The sequence below is a fragment of the Lichenostomus cassidix genome, chromosome 1Aa (genome assembly GCF_008360975.1).
Source record: "Lichenostomus cassidix isolate B80296 chromosome 1Aa, HeHo_3.0, whole genome shotgun sequence".
In the NCBI taxonomy this organism is placed as follows: domain Eukaryota; kingdom Metazoa; phylum Chordata; class Aves; order Passeriformes; family Meliphagidae; genus Lichenostomus; species Lichenostomus cassidix.
The window spans coordinates 25957395-25979502 of NC_139480.1; the positions used below are offsets into that span (position 1 = coordinate 25957395).

At 36.6% G+C, this 22108-nt stretch overlaps 1 protein-coding gene across 4 annotated transcripts in view; it reads left to right on the forward strand.

Moving 5' to 3' along the window:
- Window positions 1–22108, forward strand: part of DOCK4 (dedicator of cytokinesis 4) — a 246548-nt gene that overhangs the window by 71337 nt on the left and 153103 nt on the right. For all 4 annotated transcript variants that reach the window (XM_085043039.1, XM_085043060.1, XM_085043049.1 and 1 more), the window contains exons 2-4: window positions 18369–18452; window positions 19475–19515; window positions 21852–21907. In XM_085043039.1, the coding sequence (XP_084899165.1) occupies window positions 18369–18452; window positions 19475–19515; window positions 21852–21907 (181 nt within the window). The remainder of the gene's footprint in view (window positions 1–18368; window positions 18453–19474; window positions 19516–21851; window positions 21908–22108) is intronic.

Sequence of the window (22108 nt, forward strand, 5' to 3'; positions counted from 1 at the left end):
AGCTCTCGGCACACTGACCTAGAATGCTGCCCTAGATCTATTTCAGAGGATTTCTTTCATTTTCCCCTTCTAGCTTGTAAGAAACCCCCTCAGGATGGTACGTAGTTGCAATGTGATAAATTAGCTGCTAATTAGTTTTCTTCTAGAAACATTATTTCCTACCTTTTAAATATTTTTTTTCTTCCCTGCACGTCCTGACACTTTACTTTCTCTGACACATCATCATGTTAATCAATCTTCTCAATTTATCTATTTGTGTAAATTCAGATCCTTTAGGGTACTTTGTTGCTTCCTATTAAATTTTAGCTATGTACAACTGCAAATTAACAAGTTCACTGACTATCAGCACGTGCAAACGTTTGTAGTGACCCTCTGTCATCAATTTTTTGCTTCTTGTAGTGCTTTTGTTGTGATAAATTACAACACTGAGGCTCTCATGCACAGTAATTACTATCAAGTCTCTTCATACTGAAGAAATATGAAATGGTGACTGTATTTTTTTTTTGGCCTGCACCTAAGTAAAAGACATAAATAATGTTTTAAAATAGGAAGGGATGCTGATGGCTAGTCAGAAAGGGCATTCACCTTTGAAATGGTCAGTGTAATCCAGAAATCACTACAATCTGCTGCTTGCTTAATGGCTTACATGGAATGATTCTTCTGGTCTAAGTCCCATTCTCTGAGAACAAATGGCCACATCATAAAAATAAACCCCCAAACACCGAAAAAACATTAACACTTGGTGATTTCTTTTGGATTAAGAAGTCTGAGAAGCCAAAAATGAAATGCTTTTTTTTCAGCATTTTGAATTCAGCGCCTCTCCTTTCTTTTCAGACTTTAGGTTCTTTGCAGTTTCTTTTAAGGCAGCAGTTAACCTTCTGTTTGTATAAATATCAAAATCCAACTTTTTTAGAGCTGCTAAGCTTGTGTTAGCATTATTGGGTGTCACTTCAGAATGACGACCATAGAATTTCTTAGATTATAGTAGATTTATCCAGTGTTTCAGCTACACTGGCCTAGTGTGGATTATTTGTATTCTGCTCTTCCATGAAAACAGATGCTGGAGCCATCTCTGATTTGATTGACCACTTATGATCTCAGAAGAATTCTGTCCTGAAAAGATGCTGTTCTGACTGTTCTCTTGGCACTGAATATTTACAGTTACTTCTATAGGCTAATGTTCTTGTGAAAGGATACTGAAAATATTTAAGAATATGTATGTTTCCAAAAGATTTCTCACCTAATTGTTCCATTTCTCACAGGTAAAACATTTCAGCATTTCCTCCATGCCTCAGTTTTCTAACTTCTCTGGTGCTTGCTTTCTTTTGCCTGCTTTGGAGTGTTTGAAAACCTCATTCCTATAAGCTTCCATCATTCTCTCTCCTGCAGAACCTTCCTGCAACTCCTTCAGATTCCTCAATTCTTCCACTTCCTTTTGTAGCTTCTTCCAAATCTCTCCATCTCCGCTCACCTGAGACCAAGATTTGGAAGAATTTGCATTAATAATTTACAAAAATCATTTTTTCTCAGGGATTCTTCCCTTTACAGCAGACATAGTCTGGTTTTCTCAGAAGTCATTGAAGTTTAATGATTCTTGGTTCCCATTCCCCCCGCAAAGGTCAGTTTGCAGAAACACGTCACCAACCTCTTCACGATAGAGAAAGTACTTTTGATATAATCTGGGCATGGATAGACAGATACCCTAAATACTGTGGCAGTTGATTTACTGAATATTTAAAAGCTCATTATGTGGTGTTAGGAAATTCCATTCCAGCACCTTAAGAGAGATTTGGGTTTGGAAGATTTCCTTACCTTACAGCTGCCTTGATTACAAAGCAGACGTTTGAAAACATGACTGTATATTGACAATAAATGCGAGTATGGTACTGGGGCTCTTAAAATCTAGAGAACAAGCCACAAATTTTAACACACATGGTTTCACCTGGTCACTGTATTGTATCCAGTATAATTTTCCCTACCATAATCACTTTTGTTTTTTCCTTTTTCCATCACAGCCCTGCAATTGTACAGTACTGAAGTCTGAAATGTTGTTTTTAAAACAGGGTGTAAAGAAATAAAAGAAAGAAAAAGCACTATTTGGCAGGAGGTAGATTATTTCCTGGGCATAACAATCTAGAATAAGATCAGTATGCTCTGCTGAATGCAGAGCTGGTGCAGTAGCATTTCGCTTTTAACTAAAGATATCATGAGTGCAATGCTTTATTCCCAGGGTGAAATCTGAAACTTTGAGCTGGAAACAAAATCTCTGGCTTCTACTTGTCTGTCAGAATATGTCTTTCTGATTTAAGAATGTGGTTTGGGAGTTGCTTATAAGAATTTTACTTATAATGAGGGATTTTATCCTCAAGCATTGGCCTTTCCTTGGACCAAACAAAACTGTTTTGAGGTTCCAATATCCTAAATTTAGTCCAAGTTAACTCATTGGATATAGGAAGGAGACAATGCTACTTGGTTATTTAATTTGCTAAGTGTTAAGCATATTAAGTACTGAAAGTTGTGATTACAGTTTGTGATGTAATGAAGCCAGACACTTTGCAGACACTTTTCATTCTTGGGTAATTTTTTTTTTTTGTTTTACCAATAAATATAATTTTCAGGATGTGCTGAATGTTAAGATATATTTGGTTGCACAATGCCTGTTAAAAGTTGTTGCTCACAAAGGAATAACTGTTGTTATTTTTCTCCTTAGTTTTCACAATGGCATACTTGAAGTTTGTTCTAACATACTTCTGTGCAAAAGTTAAATTCCCCTGAGTTCTGGGAGTATAGTTTGTGGGGGGGGGGAAGTGTTTATAATTATATGAATATTTGGAACTAAGATTTTTATATCATGTGGTTGGTCTTTTTAATAGCTTCTAATCACAGCATTTAAGATAACACTGACCAGATGTAAATCAGTAATTAAGAAAAAATAATTACTGAAGGAATTCTAGATCAATTAGACGTGGTCTAAAATCACATGATTTGTCATTAGTACATATTTTTAAAGGTGTGTTCATAAATATTCTGTTTGCAGAGACAATGGATCCTTTTGTATTTGAGGCTTTTTCAAAATCGGGGGGAGGGGGAAGAAGTATCAACTTTGCAAAGAAGGTGATTTGCATACTGTTACCCCTTATTCTTTGCTTTCTGTCAATTTTTAAGCTTGCTGTGACCTACTTTAGAGTCTTATGATGAGATTAGGAATTTCAGTGAATTCTCTGTTGCAGGATACAGTAGTTTCAGCACTTGTGTTTATGTTACCACTTTTTGTTTTACTGGGAATAATACAGTTTCTCATCACAAGCCTTTGAGGAATTCCTTGATTCCTTTCCTGTGATTTTATTTTGGTTTTTATTGATTTTTTTTAATTCTTGGTTTTTGTTTTTTTGTTGTTGTTGTTTGTGGGTTGTTTTTATTATTTTTTAATGTTTATTATGTAAGTGAATACTGTCCCATTTTCATGGTTTTAAGTTTCTAACTTATATCAGAGAAAATCTAGTGGCTGCAGGTTTTATACCATCCTCCCAGTGTCAGCCTTATGTTATGAATTCCAGGGCAAACTCAACCGGAAACATTTGTCCTGTGCCAAAATGTTGTAAGTCACTGCCAGAATGTTATTTTTGTCGCCACAGCTATGTCAAAGTCTGGTAATTGTTTTTATTTTTCTCATTTTAGTTATACAAGAAATACAGGAAGAGTAAAACCCACATACATGAACCACAGCCAATCTGACATTTGGATATTTGTGGCTGTATGGCAGAATGTAGTGTCTTGCAGAGATACCAGCATGACTCTGAAAGACCTTGCTTGGATAACAAAATTAATATTGGATGTCTTTGTGCGATAAGTAGATAGGAGTTAAATAGTCTGCTGAGAAATCAGTACAGTGTAGTATATTGTATGGTTGGACTAAAGGGTCCCTTTCAGCCTAAGTGATGTTGTGATTCTAGTAGTGGCTATTTTGCCACTAGTCCTGCTATTTCAAGCCACTTCAGTAGGAATCAGAATGTGTGATTCTACATGGGTTCTGTGTTGTAGTTCATGAATAATTCATAGTTTGGAAAGCATAAATTATCAGTTCATTTTCATTAGTAACTCTATAGTTTAAAAAAACAGGAAGTAAATATGAAGTGTTAAATTGCAAAAGATGTGCTTCCAAAGATGGAAAGCAGAGTTTTAACAAGGGAGGAGACAAAACTGGAGAGCTTCTTTCTCATTTACTACTACCCTAAATTAATGAGGCGTAAGATAAATTATGTCTATCTAAAATATGTCTATCTGAATTGTTCCAGTTTTTGCTCTGCTATACTTTGGGTTAGCTTTTGTGTTACTAAAATCAGAGACTTTTTTTTTTAATTTTTGAAATAAATTAAATACATTTTAGGAATTATTAAAGGGAAAATACCTACCCTGAACTAGAAAACTCAGAACACCCTTGTCCTGTCACCTAATTCCTCTTCCTAGTCCTAGGCAGACAAGTTTTAAATAGGGCTAACTTTGATGAAATCAGGTCAACCCAGAATATTTAATGTAAATCCCTAGACCTGATGGAGTACATTCAAAAATCTACCTGGGCAAAGGAAGTTGCAAGGTTGAATGATTAAGATGGTATTTTAGTCTTTGGCTTCTACTTGCCCTTCATTCCAAGAATTCCATTGATCAGTTTAGTGTTTGTAATGGCAACCAATCTTCACACTTAAAAGTTAGCTCCTTTCTGTGTTCTCAGTACTACTGTGCTGCTTTTACAAAGGCAAAAATTAAAGATCTCTTCAGTTTAATTTTTAATATAATTTGTTCATCACTATTTGATCACTCTGTGTGGCAGTGTTGATGGCTTTTTCAGTCCTTAAATTGACAAACAAAGGGTCAGGAATTGAAACAGTAAAATAGAAATGATAGAGCAAATGAAAATAAACACATCTAATTTCATAATCAGTACATCTGCCTTTCTTTTTTGTCTCAAGAAAAGTGAAGCATTGGTAGAGGTATTTCCAAATAAAATTCATAGTGTTTCTCTTCTCGTGTCTAATCCATCTGAAAGGCAAAGGCTGCAAATTCCACAAGATGTACTTGAGAAAGAATATTCTGTTTTCGCTCACTTGATGTCTCCTTTTTGGAGACTGAAAGCATTAAATCATCTAATTTCCATGCATTTTAGAAAACAAGTATGAAAAGTCGTAACACTTCACTGATTTTGCTCATATAAAATTTCCTTTCTGTGACACTTCTGTGGTTTATATGCAAGCCTTGAAGGATTAGGTAGGATTATGTTGGTCACACAATGGTATCTCTTTCTGGCACAACAAGTAACCAAACCACCAATGACTGTAATTATCATAGCCATTAACATTACTGCTGGCTGGAAATAATTAATTTCAGTTCGAGCCCAGCAGTGATTGTTGGCTGACCTTTCAAGCAATCCTAGTGAAGTGGAAAAGGGATTCCTTTTAATTTGGATGGTAATTTTAGAGTTAATAAATAGCTTGTTTTTAATAAGTGAGTTGAAATTGTTTAACAAAGTCAGAAGCAAGTTTCAAGCCCCGATGTGCCTCTTCCTCCTCAAGTTTAGCTGTGTATTGTGCTGCAAATACTTTCGTACTCTTTTACCTCCTACTTTCTTTCTTCAAGGAAAAAGGCCATTTTTCTTTGATTTGGTCCTTTCAATTTGCTTTTAGGAAGAATAAACCCATTACGGGCTAGGTGTGTTGTTGATTATTTACACACCTGTAATTGTTTTAATTAGTGAATGGGATTATGATGTGGATCAAAACCTAATGCTGAATCAAATCCAAAACAGTGTTTGTTCAGGTGTGATGCTCCAGCCATTCAATATTTCACAGAATCATAGAATGTTAAGGGTTGGAATGGACCTTAAAGATCAGGACCCACAGATGAATGTCATTGGGTCCCATGGACTTGTGCACATTCAGGTGCCCAAGTGCCTATATATTTGAGTATATATCTATATCTGTCTATATATATCTTGACTACTTAAATTCAGAGATCTTGGGCAAAAGATTTTTGAGAGATGGGAAGAGAATAATGCAGAAATACTAAATCATTCAATTGTTCTAAAGTCAGATATAACTAAGGAAAGTTACTTGTTTTTAAAGTCTGTGCTTAACTATCTTCAGTTTCACCATTTGGCTTGGCTCTCAGCGGTTGATTTGTTTTCAGTGCCTTTTATAGTCTTTTGTCTAAAAAGAAGAAATCTCTGTATAGTAGACATGCCACATGATATTCATCTTATCAGTTCTAAGGGCTGGTTTCACTCACTTTTAAAAAAACCCTTGTAGTATACTGATTGTCTAATTTACTAATTTTCAACACGCATGTTTTGCTACTGAAACTGAAGTTGAGATCAGAAACTGCTTGGTAGAGTACAGAAACTGAAAACTCTCCAGCTGAATCAGGACACTGATGTCACTGCATGAGTTTCATACTCTTGTTTCAGAAGGTCTTTTCAAGCATGGGAGGATAATACAGCTTTGTCCTTTCTTTACTTCATCTCCTGGATTAATCCTGCCAGACCTTTGTTACTCTATTTGGAGGCTATTAATTGTAAGGAAAAACCCCCCAGTACTTACAAAAATTACTGATTTTAAGTTAGTGTAATAATTCTATCAGCTGTGTGTGATGTGATGTCTCTCTGTGCCGCTGTGGCCAAGGGTAGCCCTGGAGCTGCAGTTTGCTGTCCCTCCCTGGGAATCGTCAGCAGCATCCTAGGAGGAGGCTTTGCACTTTGCTGAAGGGTTTGCCTTGACTTTCATTTCCTGCCTTGTCCATGCCCCATTCAAGTGGAGTTTGGCAGTGTCTTTTTCTTTAACTCTGTGAGTTTTTTTAATCTTGATTCATTGCAAAACAAGCATGTGGCACGTGGCTTAGTGGTGTGGACAGTGGCCAAGTGGATAGATTGCAAATCTGCTTAATTTGTGTTAGCTTATTTCAGCATTGTTCCTAACCTGCTGGCAGACACTGGATTGACACAAAAGTCTTTTACCTGTCTCTGCTAATTTTTCTTAGGTACCAAAGAGTTTTTGTTTTTAAGTTTCAGGAAAGAGTCCTGTACATTCCTTCAACTGGAAAAGGGTTGGAAAATGCGCTAATACTAAAAGACAAGCAGTCCCTGTGTCTGGTTTGCCTGACACTGCCCAGTTGTCAAAACCATGATTAGTTTCACTCTGGAAGTATTTTATGGTGCCAGATGATAGTGTGTGTCTCACAGTACTAATTTCTTAGAATTACATAATTATTTTTCATGGTTTTTTTGCACCTGTGGTATCTGAATGTATTCCTAGGCTTCTGTGCCAAATCTAGAAGAAGGAGTAAGGATAAAACTGTTACAATGGCAGTTATTTTAAGTGACTTTTCCAAGGTGTTAAAAACCAGAATTATCTTGTCTCTTGAAATACTCTTACCAAAATAGATATAAAAGTTCAGAAAGTTGCATCAATGAATCATGATATAAACCTTCAAAGAGGACTGTTTTCTCATACACTTTCTTCCCCCCCTTGCATCAAACAAAACAATTGCCCCCTTGTCAGAAATCTTCATTATATTCATTGGTTGCATATACTTTCAGATTCATTTTTCTCATATTATTTTGTGCTTTTATGAACAGTTGCCAACTGAACCTAAACTCTCTTCACCCTTAATTTTGCAGTAACAGGCTCTGTTCTTAAGCAAGTGTGAGGAGAAAGTGAAGATTCTGACTTTTCAAGAAGACCCTGCATTTGCATTTTTGAAAGTGCACTGTGCCACAGAAACACTATTAAAAAGTATACATCCAGGTAGTTTTGTAGGGTTTTTTTTCAGAAGTTTGAGTAAAAAAAAAGCGTATGCACTTGTTACATTTCCGTTTGGTCACACATTTAAAAATAATTGTAGGATTTCTTTAAATAACCCTGAAGTTTTAACTTTACAGAGATTATGGATTAGTGATGAAACCCTGCAGGGCTAAATGCACTAATTCTGCTGGCTCAGCTATTGAAATCAGGCTGAAAAGTGCAGTGGTTATTTCCAACCATTAAACCTAATAAACCAGCTTAAAGCCAGAGTGGGATGTTTAAACTTGCATTCAGCTGTCTCTGAGGATTTTCACAGGGGGAAGTAGTTTTGCTTTACTAGTCCTGATAGCTGTGTTCCAGTGTATTTGAAATTCCTCTCAATTACAGTAGATCAAGAAAGTTCTGCCTCATTTAAGATTAAAAAAACATGTGCCAGGGTACTTGTAAGTGATTTGCAATCGTCTTCCTTAGTTGCACTTAATTCCACATCTTGCCAAATTGTCCTTTCTTTAAAGAGATTTTCTGATATTAAGTTTTTATCTACAGAGCATTGGCTGAACTGTGGAATAGGCTGCAGAACCTCACAATTACAGTTTATTTTTCCTGTTAGCTAAATTGCACAATTTGCTTATTGCATAAGTTGATGAGGTTTTTTTTGTTTCTGAAAAATACCATATTGCAATAATTTCTGAAGTGCAGCAAAAGAAATGACATCTAATAAATGTTCTTTGTAAGTAGCAATGTGGTTAAGGCTCATTGCTTACAAAAGCAGAATAATTTATTTAGTTATAAAATGCTGTAGAGAACATTGCACAAAGGCTAAAGTCAAAGTAAATAGAACTCTCTTTAGTAAAAAGAAAATACTTAAAATATGTTTATAATGAACTTGTTGAATGTCAGAGAAATACAGATTAGCAGGAGACTAAAACTCATCAGAAATATGATACCACACAAGCTGAAAAGCAATGACATTGAAAATTTCAGGATGTGTTGATTTTTTGTTACGTTTTGTTTGGTTTTGTGTGTGTGTGTGAGTTTTTTAGTGGGTTTTTTGGTTTGTTTGTTTGTTTGTTTTTCTTTAATTGTCTTCCACTGACAGCAGATCAAATATAGAATTAAACCCTGCTCTTCCAAAGGAATTACAAGACAGTGTGCACAATACATAGAAAGTGTTTCATCTCTATGGTCTATTAATGGACCTGAGTTTGTTGTGGAAGACTGGTGTTCTGTCTTTTTTGTATTAGTGAAGGAAATTTATGCTCTGCTTTTCTTGGCTTCCTTGAATGCTGTTGATTACTGGAATAGGAGTAAACAGTGCAATACTAAGGGGAAGCCAGTCTCATTTACCAAAGTCTTTGATATCGAGCACATGGAGTTTTTGAGCTACTGCACTGCTGTCTACCTGTGTTCCCCTTGGGTGCCTCTCATAGCTGGTGAAGAGTAATTCCTGCGGCTTGCACAGTGGTTGTCTTTTCTTTGAAGTCCACAAGAATACAGCTCTCCTGAGCTGGAGTTTGCATGGTACTGCTTAAAGTTAGTTAAGGGCTCTGAAATTATGCCCCCCGAGTTCAGAGAAACATGTTGTGCTATAATGCTTTTGGGGAGGAAAGAGGAGAATAGTGTGGTTATTAGAGTTTGGACCATACCCAGTGTTCTGGCACTAATTATTCAGCATTCAGCTGAAAGGACATACTCTTGTATTCAAGGCCTTCTTTGAAATAATTGTCATCCTATTATTCTGGAAAAATGTAACTGTTTTCTGGAAGATGTCTCCTGTGTTTATCATCATGTGAGGCTTTTAATTTTCTGCTTCTGTTTCTGCTGGCTTTGTAGGGCTCTGACATGTAGCCAGCAAACCCTCTGGCAGAAACAAAATTACAGCATAGATCCGTATTTGAAATAATGTAGAACTTTCTGTCCCAAGTTTTTGGAGGTTTTGGTGAGCTTTAATGAAGTGCAAAATGCACTGAAGGGTTGCCATGAGATCTGGTATTTGCGGCTTTGCTGACTTTGGTAGACCTCAGATGATGCACCTGTGCTGCAGACACATCACGGAATCATTTAGGTTGGAAAAGACCTCTAAGATCATTAAATCTTGATCAGTCACCAGCCTGTCAACTAGATCAGAGCACAAGTGCCATGTCCAGTAGCCTCTTGAGTACCTCTAGGGATGGTGACTCTGCCACCTCCCTGGCCAGTCTGTTTCAATGTTTAACAACCCTTTCTGTAAAGAAATTGCACTTGATGTCCGACCTGAATCTCCCCTGACACAGCTTGTGGCTGTGTCCTCTTATCTTCCCTTCTTCATCACACCTGACACTTAAAGAAGGTTACAAAACACCTTGCTGGTTTATTTGATTTTACTCAGAAAATTTGTTTCGCCAGAGGCTGTGAATGAAGCATAAATACTTTTCCAGGTAAATAGCTGTAACTCTTTTCCTTGATCATGCTATTAAAAATTTAGGCAATTACTTAACAAAGTTTGAAAATTATTAGAATTCTGGAAATACTTAGTCTTAATAAAAGTCAGAGTTATTTTTAACTAAAAGAGGTTGTTCTTACAGATAATGTCATCTGAACATAATCTACTTTTTTTACTTTCTCCTTTCTACTAGCTGGATTTTTAAGTTGTTGGTGTTTCCAAGTATTAAAAGAACACTGACACTTAATCCATCCTTTCTGTTTAACATGGCAGTCTTAATGCATTGATACTACATCTCTATCTCTACAGTAAAGACTTAAAGTGAGACCAGCTGGTTGAACTGGCTGCAGACTAGTTCCTTTATCATAATTTGATTAAATGCATGAAATCTACACCTGTTTGTACCGAGTTCACCTTGCCTTCTCCCATGATGCCTCTGATGGGTTTTTTGTTGACATTCCTTCTCTGTAGAGGACATTCCTGAGCAAATTCATGGGAAGAGCCGTGTCATCTATTCATAAATTCTTTGGATGTACTAGATTTTCTGGACTTGTAAAGACCTTTTTTTAAAAATTTCTTTTTAGTCCTAAATTCCTTGTTTCAGAACTAATGCATATCAAGAAGTTGCTCTTAGCAGGGACAAGATGTAGACCTAAAAAGATGAAGCAGGATTTCAAGAAATATAAAGGGCTTAACTAACTATTTGATAGAAGGAAAACAATCAATGAAATCTCATGATTTGGACAAGGACATGACCCTGGTAGTACATGCTGATTTATTCCAGTTTTGGCATTGTAGATGGGCAGGCATTCTCAACAGCAAACAGGTACCATTATCACTCTTTACTTTTAGTGCTCCCTTTTAATAAATAGTCCTATTACCTAAGATACCCAAAGCAAAGAGTTAACAGAAATGTTTGCAGATATTGGGAGAACTGATCAAGCTGTCATCAAAGAGATTATAACATGCCTGCCTGTAGCTGAGATGCAGGATGAAGAGAGCTTGACAAGCATTCAGACATTCACACTAAACTGATTATCTATGTTAGAATTGTCCTATGGTTTTTGGCAGCATTGTAATCGGGGATTTGAAAGTGATTACCTTGCTGAATTCAAATGTTGAGCTGCACACAGGAGGGAATATGATCTTCTGCAGCTTCACGTCCTTTATGTATTTCAGACTTGGCATTTGCCTTATCTGTGCAGGTAGTCAGTGCTATTGGCTGTAGGAATTCCAGATTTTTGTTTCACAGGCAACTGGAGACTAGTTTTCTATAGCTATTCTACTTTGTACACTATTTTCAATGTTTGGACATTGATGCAAAATTTTTTGATGATTTTTGATGTGCCTTGAGGTATTTTCCTGAATAGCTGTTCAATAAATATCCTTACTAGGAAAATTCCAAGCAAGCTCTCATCTCTTAAGAAAACTGACTGCGGTATATGAGCAGCACTTGAGATATTCAAAAGCCACACTGAGCTGTCATCATCTGAACTATGCATTTGATCCTTTTAACTGTGCATACACAGGCAAGAGAACTCACATTCTTTTATTCCAATACAAATTTGAAAGTGTTTATCCTCAGTAATCCGCAGGAGATTTAAGGATCACTTCTGTTATTGAAACTAACATTTGTATATATTGTGTTTATTGAAAGGAGATTAGATCGATTCCCCACCCCACTCCCTCTCTCTTTTCTGTCGCTGTCTTCATTAGCTTGTTGCTGGTTTGCAGCAAGCCTCCTGGGGTGTCTGTAGGCAGCACAATGCATTATGAACAGATGCCCGAATTAACTCGTGTATTAGAAGTAGGAGCATGTAGCTGTGCTATCATTCCACTCCATCCAGATCAATTCATATGGAGGCAAAGCTCAATGCACGGGATGGCCTTTTACAGTAAGCTCTGGCCATTTTGCATTAGCAGAGCTGCATGCCTCCGTGTGTTTCTGCTGCTAGTAATTCTGCCTGTTTAGAAACCTAAAAAGGTTCTTCAGCTTCTTTTGAGGAGAAAAGGTTTCATCCTGGAAAAATTATAGCAGAGGGGGTGACAAGAGATTTCGTATTCAAACTTTCTCACAAGAATAAGGGGACATGAAATTGCACTGTGAAATGGAAGGAAGACTTTTTTCTTGCATGAGCATATTTAAACTGGAAGGCTTACTGTGAGTTTGTGGGCACTGACATTAGGATGCAGATAAATCCTAGTTAGGCAAATTCATAGAAGAAAAATACATTAATGGCTGGTAAACACAGAAATACTATATCTGGCTTGGGAGATCCCTGTGCCACAACATGCTGAGGGTTCTACCACTGGATGCTTGCATTGCTTGCCAGTGGTAGTAGCTTCAGACATGAGTTTACAAACAGTATACTTGGGAGAGTTGTTGACAGATTTTTATTCTTTTGTAATAATGGCTGTCCTGAAGATGATGTTACATTTTCTGCAGCTACTCCCAGTGCCAGATGTCCGTTGTATTTACCATGCATAATGCAATATCAAAGGATAGTTTTTATATTTCTGCAAAAAGACCACTGAATCAGAGTCTTCTTCAAAGGTAATATATACATGTCATTACTCATTCAGCCAAAAACTGCATAAAAGCAAGTTCAGTTTTCCATCATGAAGTCAAAAATACAACATTTGTGACTGTTCTAACCAATATAAAAACTTCATAATGTTAGAAACATTCCAATTTCATTTATTGCAACTGTTAAAATCTTTTTTTCAACTGTTGAATAGAAGCAAAACCTCTTGAAATAGTTGTTCCTGAAAGTCTCAATCTCTTGAAAGAAAGGCACTTTTAAGTCCAGAATAAAAACTTTCAAAATTGCTTTTGCTACCAAAGGGACCTGATTTCAATTATAGCAGATAATATCTGCAATCAATAATAGCTTCTGGCCATCTGTTAGGAGGAAAAGAACAATGTCTGCCTCATTAGTTCTTATGTGAAGATCTCCAGTTATTTCAGGCATAAAAATTTCCAGAATATAACCCCAAGCAAAACTTTGAAGTGGGCCAACCACCCCTGTTGCCAGCTGATCAATTCCTTTTCTATCAGAGCATCTTGTTCCCTGTAAAAGCCAGTCCCTCTGACACCATGTTCCCACCTTTCAAATCTGATCGTCCACAGTGTATTTACCACATTTCTGTGTGCTTCATATGCCACCCCTCATAATTGGGGCATAATGACTTAGGGTATTGAACTAGAGTCTGTTTTTTGCTCAAGCATTTTGCAGAATGTGTCCAAGCATTAATTAATTATTAACATAATTTCCATTCTTCTACCTCACGTCTTTTGCCCACTCTTCTCTCTTCAGTTGAAGGACTGTATTTTATAATGTGAAGCCCAAGTATGCTGTTATAATACAAATGCTCATTTTTGAACATCGAGTAGTCTGCTGTAGGTATGACTTCTTTTCATCCCTTTATGTATGGGGTGTATGTCCTGCCACACAACCCAGAGCTGAATGTAATGTGAGTCACCTTTTGTGGTGTGGACCTGCCTTGGTTCTAACTTGTGAGGAGGGCATCTTGAGCACCATGTTGCATCACACCCTTTGTGGGGAGACATTTTCACCTTGTAAACAAAGAGTCAAGCCAGCCATGAAACCAGCTTGCTCTGGGTGAGTCTCAAATTCTCTTTATAATGCTAACTCACATCCAAGGCTTGTATGCACTAGTTGCAAGTAGAAAAATGTTTTAGTTTTTAGAAGAGCAGTGCTATCTGTGCTTTAGATGAGCAGAAGCTGCACCAAAACCCACTACTTAGTTTAGACTTTAGTTAGGACCTTGGGCTTGGACAGATCTTTTTACACACCAGGCACTTTCATATGTAAAACTGTCCAACAGCGAGCACATCCAACATGAGATTTGAATGAGAGCACAAAGGTGAATTTTGTTTGGAGAAGCTGAACTTAGAAGCAAAGCAAAGCAAAGCAAACCAAAACTGAAGTTGCTTTAATATTACATGTTACTGTAGTTCTCACCATATGATTTCACCTTCTGTATAGATTAGATTTTTGTATCCTGTGTTGTTGTCTTGCTGTCTTATTCTCTGAGCACCCTTTGGCAGCTAGAAAATACTTAATAAAACCAGCTGGCTGCAGTGTTTGAACTCAGTTTCTAAAATATTTCTGAGGCCATATCCTGCTACAAACTTTTCCTGTGACGTTCCATATTTCTCCTGTGGCTGAGAGGTGATTGAAGAGGACATCAATCACTGTTCCTGTGCTTGAAAAGGACATATGACCTTCAGCTACTACAATGACAAAAAATATATCTAGATGTGGTTTTGATACATAGCTTCCTGGGGACATGCATGTGACAGTCCATCTGCAAAGACTGCAGGTAAATTATCTGTATTCAGAGTAGATTTCTCCTGTCCATCCTCCTTTTCTTAGGTCTGTGGTATACAATTGGAATGGAAGACAGAAAGTGATAGTCACAACAGCTATTGTTGTTACAATTAAAATGGTGCATATATGATGCATATGGGTCAGTGAATGCTGTATATAAAAATGTCCAGTTTTATGACTATGATAAATATGTACTATACTTAAATTGGGTTGAGAACACCTTAAGCCATGGTCACCACAGAGTGATTAATTATATGCTCACTACTGCTTAGAAGAAGGAATTAAGGAGCATCTGCTTTTGCAGAACAGTGTGGTCATTCAGTACGTGCAATTTATTTCATGGCTTGCTTAAGAACCCTGTGTCCTAGCTGAACCACTGAACCCTGGGATGTTCTCTGGCAGAACAGCAACTACCTCCTGCCATGACTTGTGTATGTACACCACAGATAAACTAAAAAAACGTAAATCACAGAATAGATGAATATAGATTCTATACACTTCTATAGCATCTACAGAATCATAGAAGTGTAGGAAGGGACCTTAAAAATCATCTTGTTTCAATCCTCCTGTTGTTGGCAGGAGCACTTTCCACTAGACCATGTTACTCAGAGCTCCATCCAACCTTGCTTCAAGTGTTCACAGGAATCCACATCCATAACATGTCTGGGCAACCTGTTTTAATGCCTCACCACCCTCACAGTAAAGAATTTTTTCTATTATATAAACTAAACCTACCTTCCTTCAGTTTGAAGCCATTCCCGCTTGTCCTATCACTACATGCTCTTGTAAATAGTTGATTACTGCATCAGCCAATTCCCTCAGGATTCTGCATACACCTCAGGTCCCCACAGACTAATGTATATTCAGGTTTCTCAGGTTGTCCTGAATCTGATATTTACAGTGGAGGACTTTGCTCCCCCAGTCCCCATCCTGCTATTCATCCACTCCAGAAGTATGGGAAGAGAAGTCACATTAACAACTGACGTGAAAAAGTTGTTGAGTACTTTGGCCCTCATCTGTTGTTACCAGTTGTTATGATGGCCACCTTCTGTCTCAGTCCCATTTGTGTAGCATGACTTGATTATTACAGTGTTAGCTGAGTAAACATTTGTGAGATATGTTTATCTGTGGGTTCCTGTGCTTTTCATTAAACCCTGCTGCTCTGCAATGCTCTGTATTTTACTGTGAGTGACACTGCTGAACACCACAGGCTACGTGTTTTCAGCCTGACCTTACTTCACAAGAGTAAGACAAGACCTCCTCAAGAATCCAGGCAGGGTTTTTCAAGTGTACCAGGTGAATGTGCTTAGAAGTACAGATGATGCCCTCATTTCTTACTTTCTTTTTCTGGTACTCTGCAGGCTACCTTCTAGAAGATATTTCAAGGTATAATTTTGTTCTTCTATACATGCTCTAAAATTATTTCTAGCTATTTTCTACACTGTGTCAGATTTCAGTCTCTTTTTGTCCTAAAAGTTTTTTTTTAAACTTAAAAAAAAAAAGACAAGAAAAAGATCTTTAACAGCTCTAGTAACTAAGCAATAAAAACTGAATGTCACAGCAAAGTCAGATCATAACAATGTGACAGGATATATTGGCTCTAAAGGAGAATATTACTGTCTTTTTTTTGTTTCATGGAGTTTAAAAATAAGACATCTCACAACTGTAATAACAGACGAGGGTTTGCTTTGCTTTGGTTTTGCATGCTTCTTCATTAATTTCTTGATTTTATTTCTATTGCTGTATATGCTATTTTGGCAGGCTTCATATTGCAGTTTTGCTTCTTTCAAACTAGAAAGGTGACCAGACTGACTCCTGTCATTGCAGTGCCACAGCAGAATTTAGATGTACATTATTGCATTGATATTCAGGGAGCTTTAACTTTATTTTCATTTCTTCGTAGTTAATAAACTGTTTTAATTTTCAAATCTTTGTATAAGAATTAATTGAAATTTTATTGGTTTTTTCAACTCTTAGACAAACCTTTTCACTGTACGAATAATGTTTTGCTACTAAGCCACTTTAAAAATGGTGTACCTGATCATGGTGTTGTAACCAAAGTAGCTTTTTATTTCATACTGCATTCTCATAGTATTCAGTTTGGTGTAAAAAACTTGAAGAGTGGGAGTAGCACCAAGATGAATAGAGATTGATTCAATACACATACTTGAGGAGGTTCAATACTATAGATACTGGTCTCACGTTGTATCAAACTTTTAGGGACTGTCAAGGGATATAATATCACAGGATTTTTTCAAAGGGATAAAGACATAAGCACAGTAATGATTTTTGTATCATTCAACTAGAGATTGAATTAAATGAGTTTTGAAGTCTTCAAATTCTGAAGAAGGATTTGGCAAAAAGGTACTTTTCGTACATTTTTAAACATGTTGTCCTATTGCATAAACCATATCCTGTTGGTTTACTCTTACAATTGGGAACTTTCTTCCAAAGATTCACAAATGAATTTTCAGTTTCTGTGGTTGCTGACAGTTAATCTCTCCTGCTGCCTTTGATGAACAATGTGGCAAGCACAGATGGTGGATGACAGGTTATGTTGTGTTTGGGTGTAGTGTCTGCTTGTGGCAGGGTAGACCTTCAACAGGAGGCAAGCGCATATAAATGTCCTTGCAGATATGCATATCCTTTTGGCTCTTATATGTGAAGTTTTCTTGTCATGCCTCTGAGCTGGTGGGGTTTTTTTCTTTTCTATGAGATCTGGGGTTTCCTGTCTAGAGGGGTAGATACTAGACAGCAGTAAGACTGCTGTTAGGCTACAAAGTTGTTCTGTGCGTCGTGCTCTGGTGGATAGGCTGTTTTCCTCTTCCAATTTAAAATTAAGCTGAAAGAAGGTTACAAAACAGAGAATCAAAAGCATTATTGCTTGGTCTCATGGCCTGAATTAGGCAGTATTTTAATTCAGCATTTCAAGTACAGTAAGAAGAGAGTTGAATAGCTGAATTGCTATCTAGCATGTTAATGGATTTTTAGCATTTGTAGGAATGAGCACTTTGAGTGGCTTATGGGTATTCTATTTTGATTCTGAGTGAAAAAATAGCTGTCTGTTGTTTTAGAACTAACAATATAAGACATAATATTTGACCACTGTAAGTATTTGGGAACATCACTGCTGTGGTGGATGCTTTGTTTCTGAAGCATGTTTTATCTCCAGCAAGAGAAGCTCATTTCTGTAGCTCTTGTCCCAGCCTGAGCTCATGACCTCCCTTCAATGGCTTTGGTGAGGCTGCAGGGGAAACTCTGCACTTAATGTATTGAACAACATGCTTTAGTGGTCTCCACCCCCTAACCATTTCCTCACATTTGGGATTATATGGAGTGCTAGGTCTATAGCATCCATTAAGCAGATGTGAAATAAGGTTTTCTTTTCATGGCGTGTGAGTGGTATAGATGGCAACAAAAATACTGGCACATATTGGCACTTTCAGCTTGCAAAATTCTGAGGTCTGATATGTGTTAGTGTAAGCATTTGGAGTAAAACACTTTCTGTCCTTTGGGGTTCTTATGGTCTAGCTAATAGTGTTCTCCAGTACAAGCTTTCCATTCATGTATAGTAGGGCTGTTAGCGTTTAGGTTTTTTCCAAGTCCTGTGTTTTAAATTTTCTGCTCATAAAAGTGGCCTAATGATTCTTTCTTTGATTATTTGCACAGCTTATTAAATTTTAGTAAGCCTGTTTGTTCTGACACGTAACTTCCCCTGGTAATACACTGCTTTTGTTAACATGAGGAATAATAATTTATATGTTAATGTTGTGAATAATTGAAACTTGTTATATTTTTCAGTAATTGCTGGTTTTCGAGGGACAGTCCCACATGGCCTATCACTGGAGATTGGAGACACTGTTCAAATATTAGAGAAATGTGATGGTGAGTTCATGGGTGATTCCACTGATAATTAAGTTTTGTGTGTTGGTGGTTTGAACCCCATTAATATTAATTTATTTTCTTTAAGTAGCCCATTTTTGAAGTCAATAGTATAACACATTCTGGCCTCTCAGTTTTTTTTCCACAATCCAACTGAGCTCCAATCTCTATAATAATTGATTTGCAGTTCATTAATTTTTATTTAATCTCTATGTTTAATAAACATTTGCAGAGGATAAGAGTTATAACAGAAAGGAGTTCTCTCATGATTCTTCTTCTTTCTTGGTATTTCTGAGGGAAACCTGGCTGCCATTAAGATATTTTCAAATTAATTCAGAGTCACAGTTTTAAATCTTAAAGCACTGGAAGCATTCTCTTCTGCTTATGTTTTGCATTAGAGAATGCAAATATAATCTGAGCAAATGTCTGTTGCTAGTGTCAGAGAAATAAAGTTGCATTTTTTTCATAGTCTGCCTCCTTAACACACAAAAATCAACACATTGATTTTTTAAATAATTTCTTAATTATTTTTTTATCATTTGGGATTATATAGGGGTTTTTTATCATATCAGGATTATATATGGTTAACTTTGTAAGAAATGTTCTTTTAGAAGGCATAGGACCTATTCTTTTGAACCAGATATATTATGAATTTTGTATAGCAATGTGGTTGATAGTTGTAGAACATGAAGTTCAGAAATTATTTGTAAATGTTTCGAGTTAATATGAAACTATTTAGGTTTTGATTATTATGGTGTCCAATGCAGAATATACCTGGGTTACATTTTTAGAAACATTTAGGGATACAGAGTTAAAGAGTAATTCCTGAAATTGTGTGGATGAAGTCATCAGAATATGAACTGTTTTAAATGAAATACCTTTCACTGTATGAGAAATCTTTTAAATGAGTGTAGTCTGACAGCACTGTGGAATTGTTGTATCTGTTTAAAATGGAAAGATGAAATCTGTTTTACATATGTAAATAATTTGCATACTTTAAAAAGCAAAATGTGCTTTCTTCACAGGATGGTACAGAGGATTTGCCTTAAAAAACCCCAATGTTAAGGTAAAGGTCAATCTCAGTTTTGCATTCTTTAGCAGAAATGTATCTTTACTTTTTAAAAGTTAATGGTCTGCTTGTAAGGATATGATATTTACTCTTGAAAGAAAACTAGAGCTTAGTGTTAAGTATATTATTGATATTACTTTAATTAGATTTGGACATGGATTACACTTCTGAAATACTTTCATGTATTAGGATAATACACTTTGCAAATAATACACAGTCCAAGACTGTGGTGAATTTTCTTTCATTTCTGATTTTTAGATTTTCCACTCAGAGGAAGCTAAGTTGAAGGAAAAATACTACTGAGAATACAAATTGTAAACACTGTTGGAAAAGTTGGTCAAACTGTGCCTGTTTTTCTTGATGCTATGAATTAATTTAGAGCAGCCAGTGGAGACAGCTAGTTAATAGCAGCCACATGCAGAGTATCAATTGAATAAAAGATACATGTTGCTGTGTAAAATATATGGTTCATTTTGGTTTTCTTTGATGTGTAGTCTTTGATTTCCATAGTAGCTTAGTATTCTAAACCTGACTTCACTGATTTATTTCTTCTGCATTCAGACATGAAAAGTTATGAAATTTATATTTCAGTGTCTGTTCGTGTTGTATGTTTAAGCTTTAATGGTGTTATTTGTCTTTCTGTTTTCTTAACATCTCCTGTCGTCTTCCCTCTGGGATTGTACAGATTTTGTTTTTCATGGGAAAGAAAGATCTTAAATTATCTGTTGATCCTTTAACCTGCATTGTAAGCTTTGCTTTTCTTTTTCTCTCCTCTTTTCCAAGATACTTCAGCTGCAAAACGAGGCACATACACATTAATTTCAGAAGTTTTGAGGGGCTCGTATCAAGTCTTTGGCCTTTTGTGCCAAGGCCTTTGGTCTCTAATCACATAAATTTCCTTTCTTTACAAGGAAGGTTGATGTGAACAATAAATTTAGCCACAGAGTCTAATTTGGTGTTTACTACTTTGACCTCATTGATACATATTACAGTTTGATTTATAAGACATGAGCAGTTGTGTTTTGTTATTGCATTTTCTGTGTCTTTTGTTGCAATTCTCACCACATGCTTGCTGTCAGTCTTACTCTGTGGTCTGTCAAATGTGTGATGGAAGTTATGAATAGGTTTTCTAAACATGACTTGATGTGTGAAGAGCTGGGATATATATTCTCTGTTTTCCTAGTGTGAGTGCAAACAGTTTTCTGAATTGCATTTTTGAAGGCAGTCCCTCCAAAAGTAAAATAATAAGAGCATCTTGTAGCTCCTCTTGTTAATGGTATTGCTCTGTCAGGATTTTTCCCTTGTTATTCTGCCAGCTCTGACACTTGAGGAAGTTATCTGTGGCAGCTGCCCTGCAGTGAGGGTGCATGCAGCCATCCTGTTCCTTGGCAGACTGTCACACCTGCAAGGCTGTATGTCAGCGTCCTTGGGAGATGCTCTCCTGAGCTACTTTGCATTACAGAGGTGTGGGAGCATTTGAAAGGCCAGTTGCCTCTACACAGTAGATTTGTTTTTGTCGAAGGTCTAACGCTTGTGATAAAAGAAAATGGGACACCATTGTCACAAAGGAAAGCTGTATGCAGCTGTGCTTATTATGAAGAGACCATATCTGTATTTTCCCTCACTGCATGAGCTGTAGTGTGTTATGTTCCCAGCCAGAGGCTTGCAGCTGACTTGCTTCATTTTGCCTGTTCTGATTTGTGAAGGTTGGTGTGATGTCAGAGCAGTAGGACTGCTGCAGCAACACTGCCTGTTCAAGAGAATGGTGGAGAGCCCTTCAACATCAGAGAAGGGCTGCTCCTGGCAGTGCACAGGCTCCTTCACAGGCATCTACCACAACTTTCCTGTGCACTGCAGGCAGAGTAGCCACCATATTAAACTTTATTTTGACTTTCTGTATTAACTTTATATTATTGAAAATGGTTAACTTCATTTATTTTGCTTTATTTTGAGAATCCCTCTCTGAAAATCCTTATTTTTAAGATGTGATTGATAAGATGTTATCCCCCTCAGCTGTTCTGTTTCTTGTCAAGGTGGGAATAATTAATAAAACATCTGCCATAAGGGTGCTCTCAATCAATCTTCTGCATGTTCTACATGTGTTTACTTTCTAATTTTCTGAAGTGTAGAAGGATTTAAATCCTTCTGAATATGGCATTTTAGTTTCTGTTAGAGCTATACTGAGTATTTATTGCATTCTTTCCTTGTGGGTTTTTTTGTTAGTTATTTGGAGGACTTTGAATTCAGCATGTATTAGTGTATTGAATGATATTAAATGGTGTGCCAAACTCATGTAAGGGGGCTTTTTTAACCTAAACTTTCTTATTTTTCAGGGCATATTTCCATCTAACTACATTCACTTAAAGAATGCATGTGTTAAGAACAAAGGGTATGTGAAATATTCTGATTTTAAATATTTAAACATGGTCAATTACTTGTACCAAAGATCTTTTGCTTATGAAGTAAATAATTTTGTGTGTTATGATATCTTTACTTCAGCTCACTGCCAGAGGATTTGAAATGGTTGTCTTTAGCTAACCTGATAGTCCTAAACAGTCACAAAATTGGAATGCTGTATCCTGAAAAGACA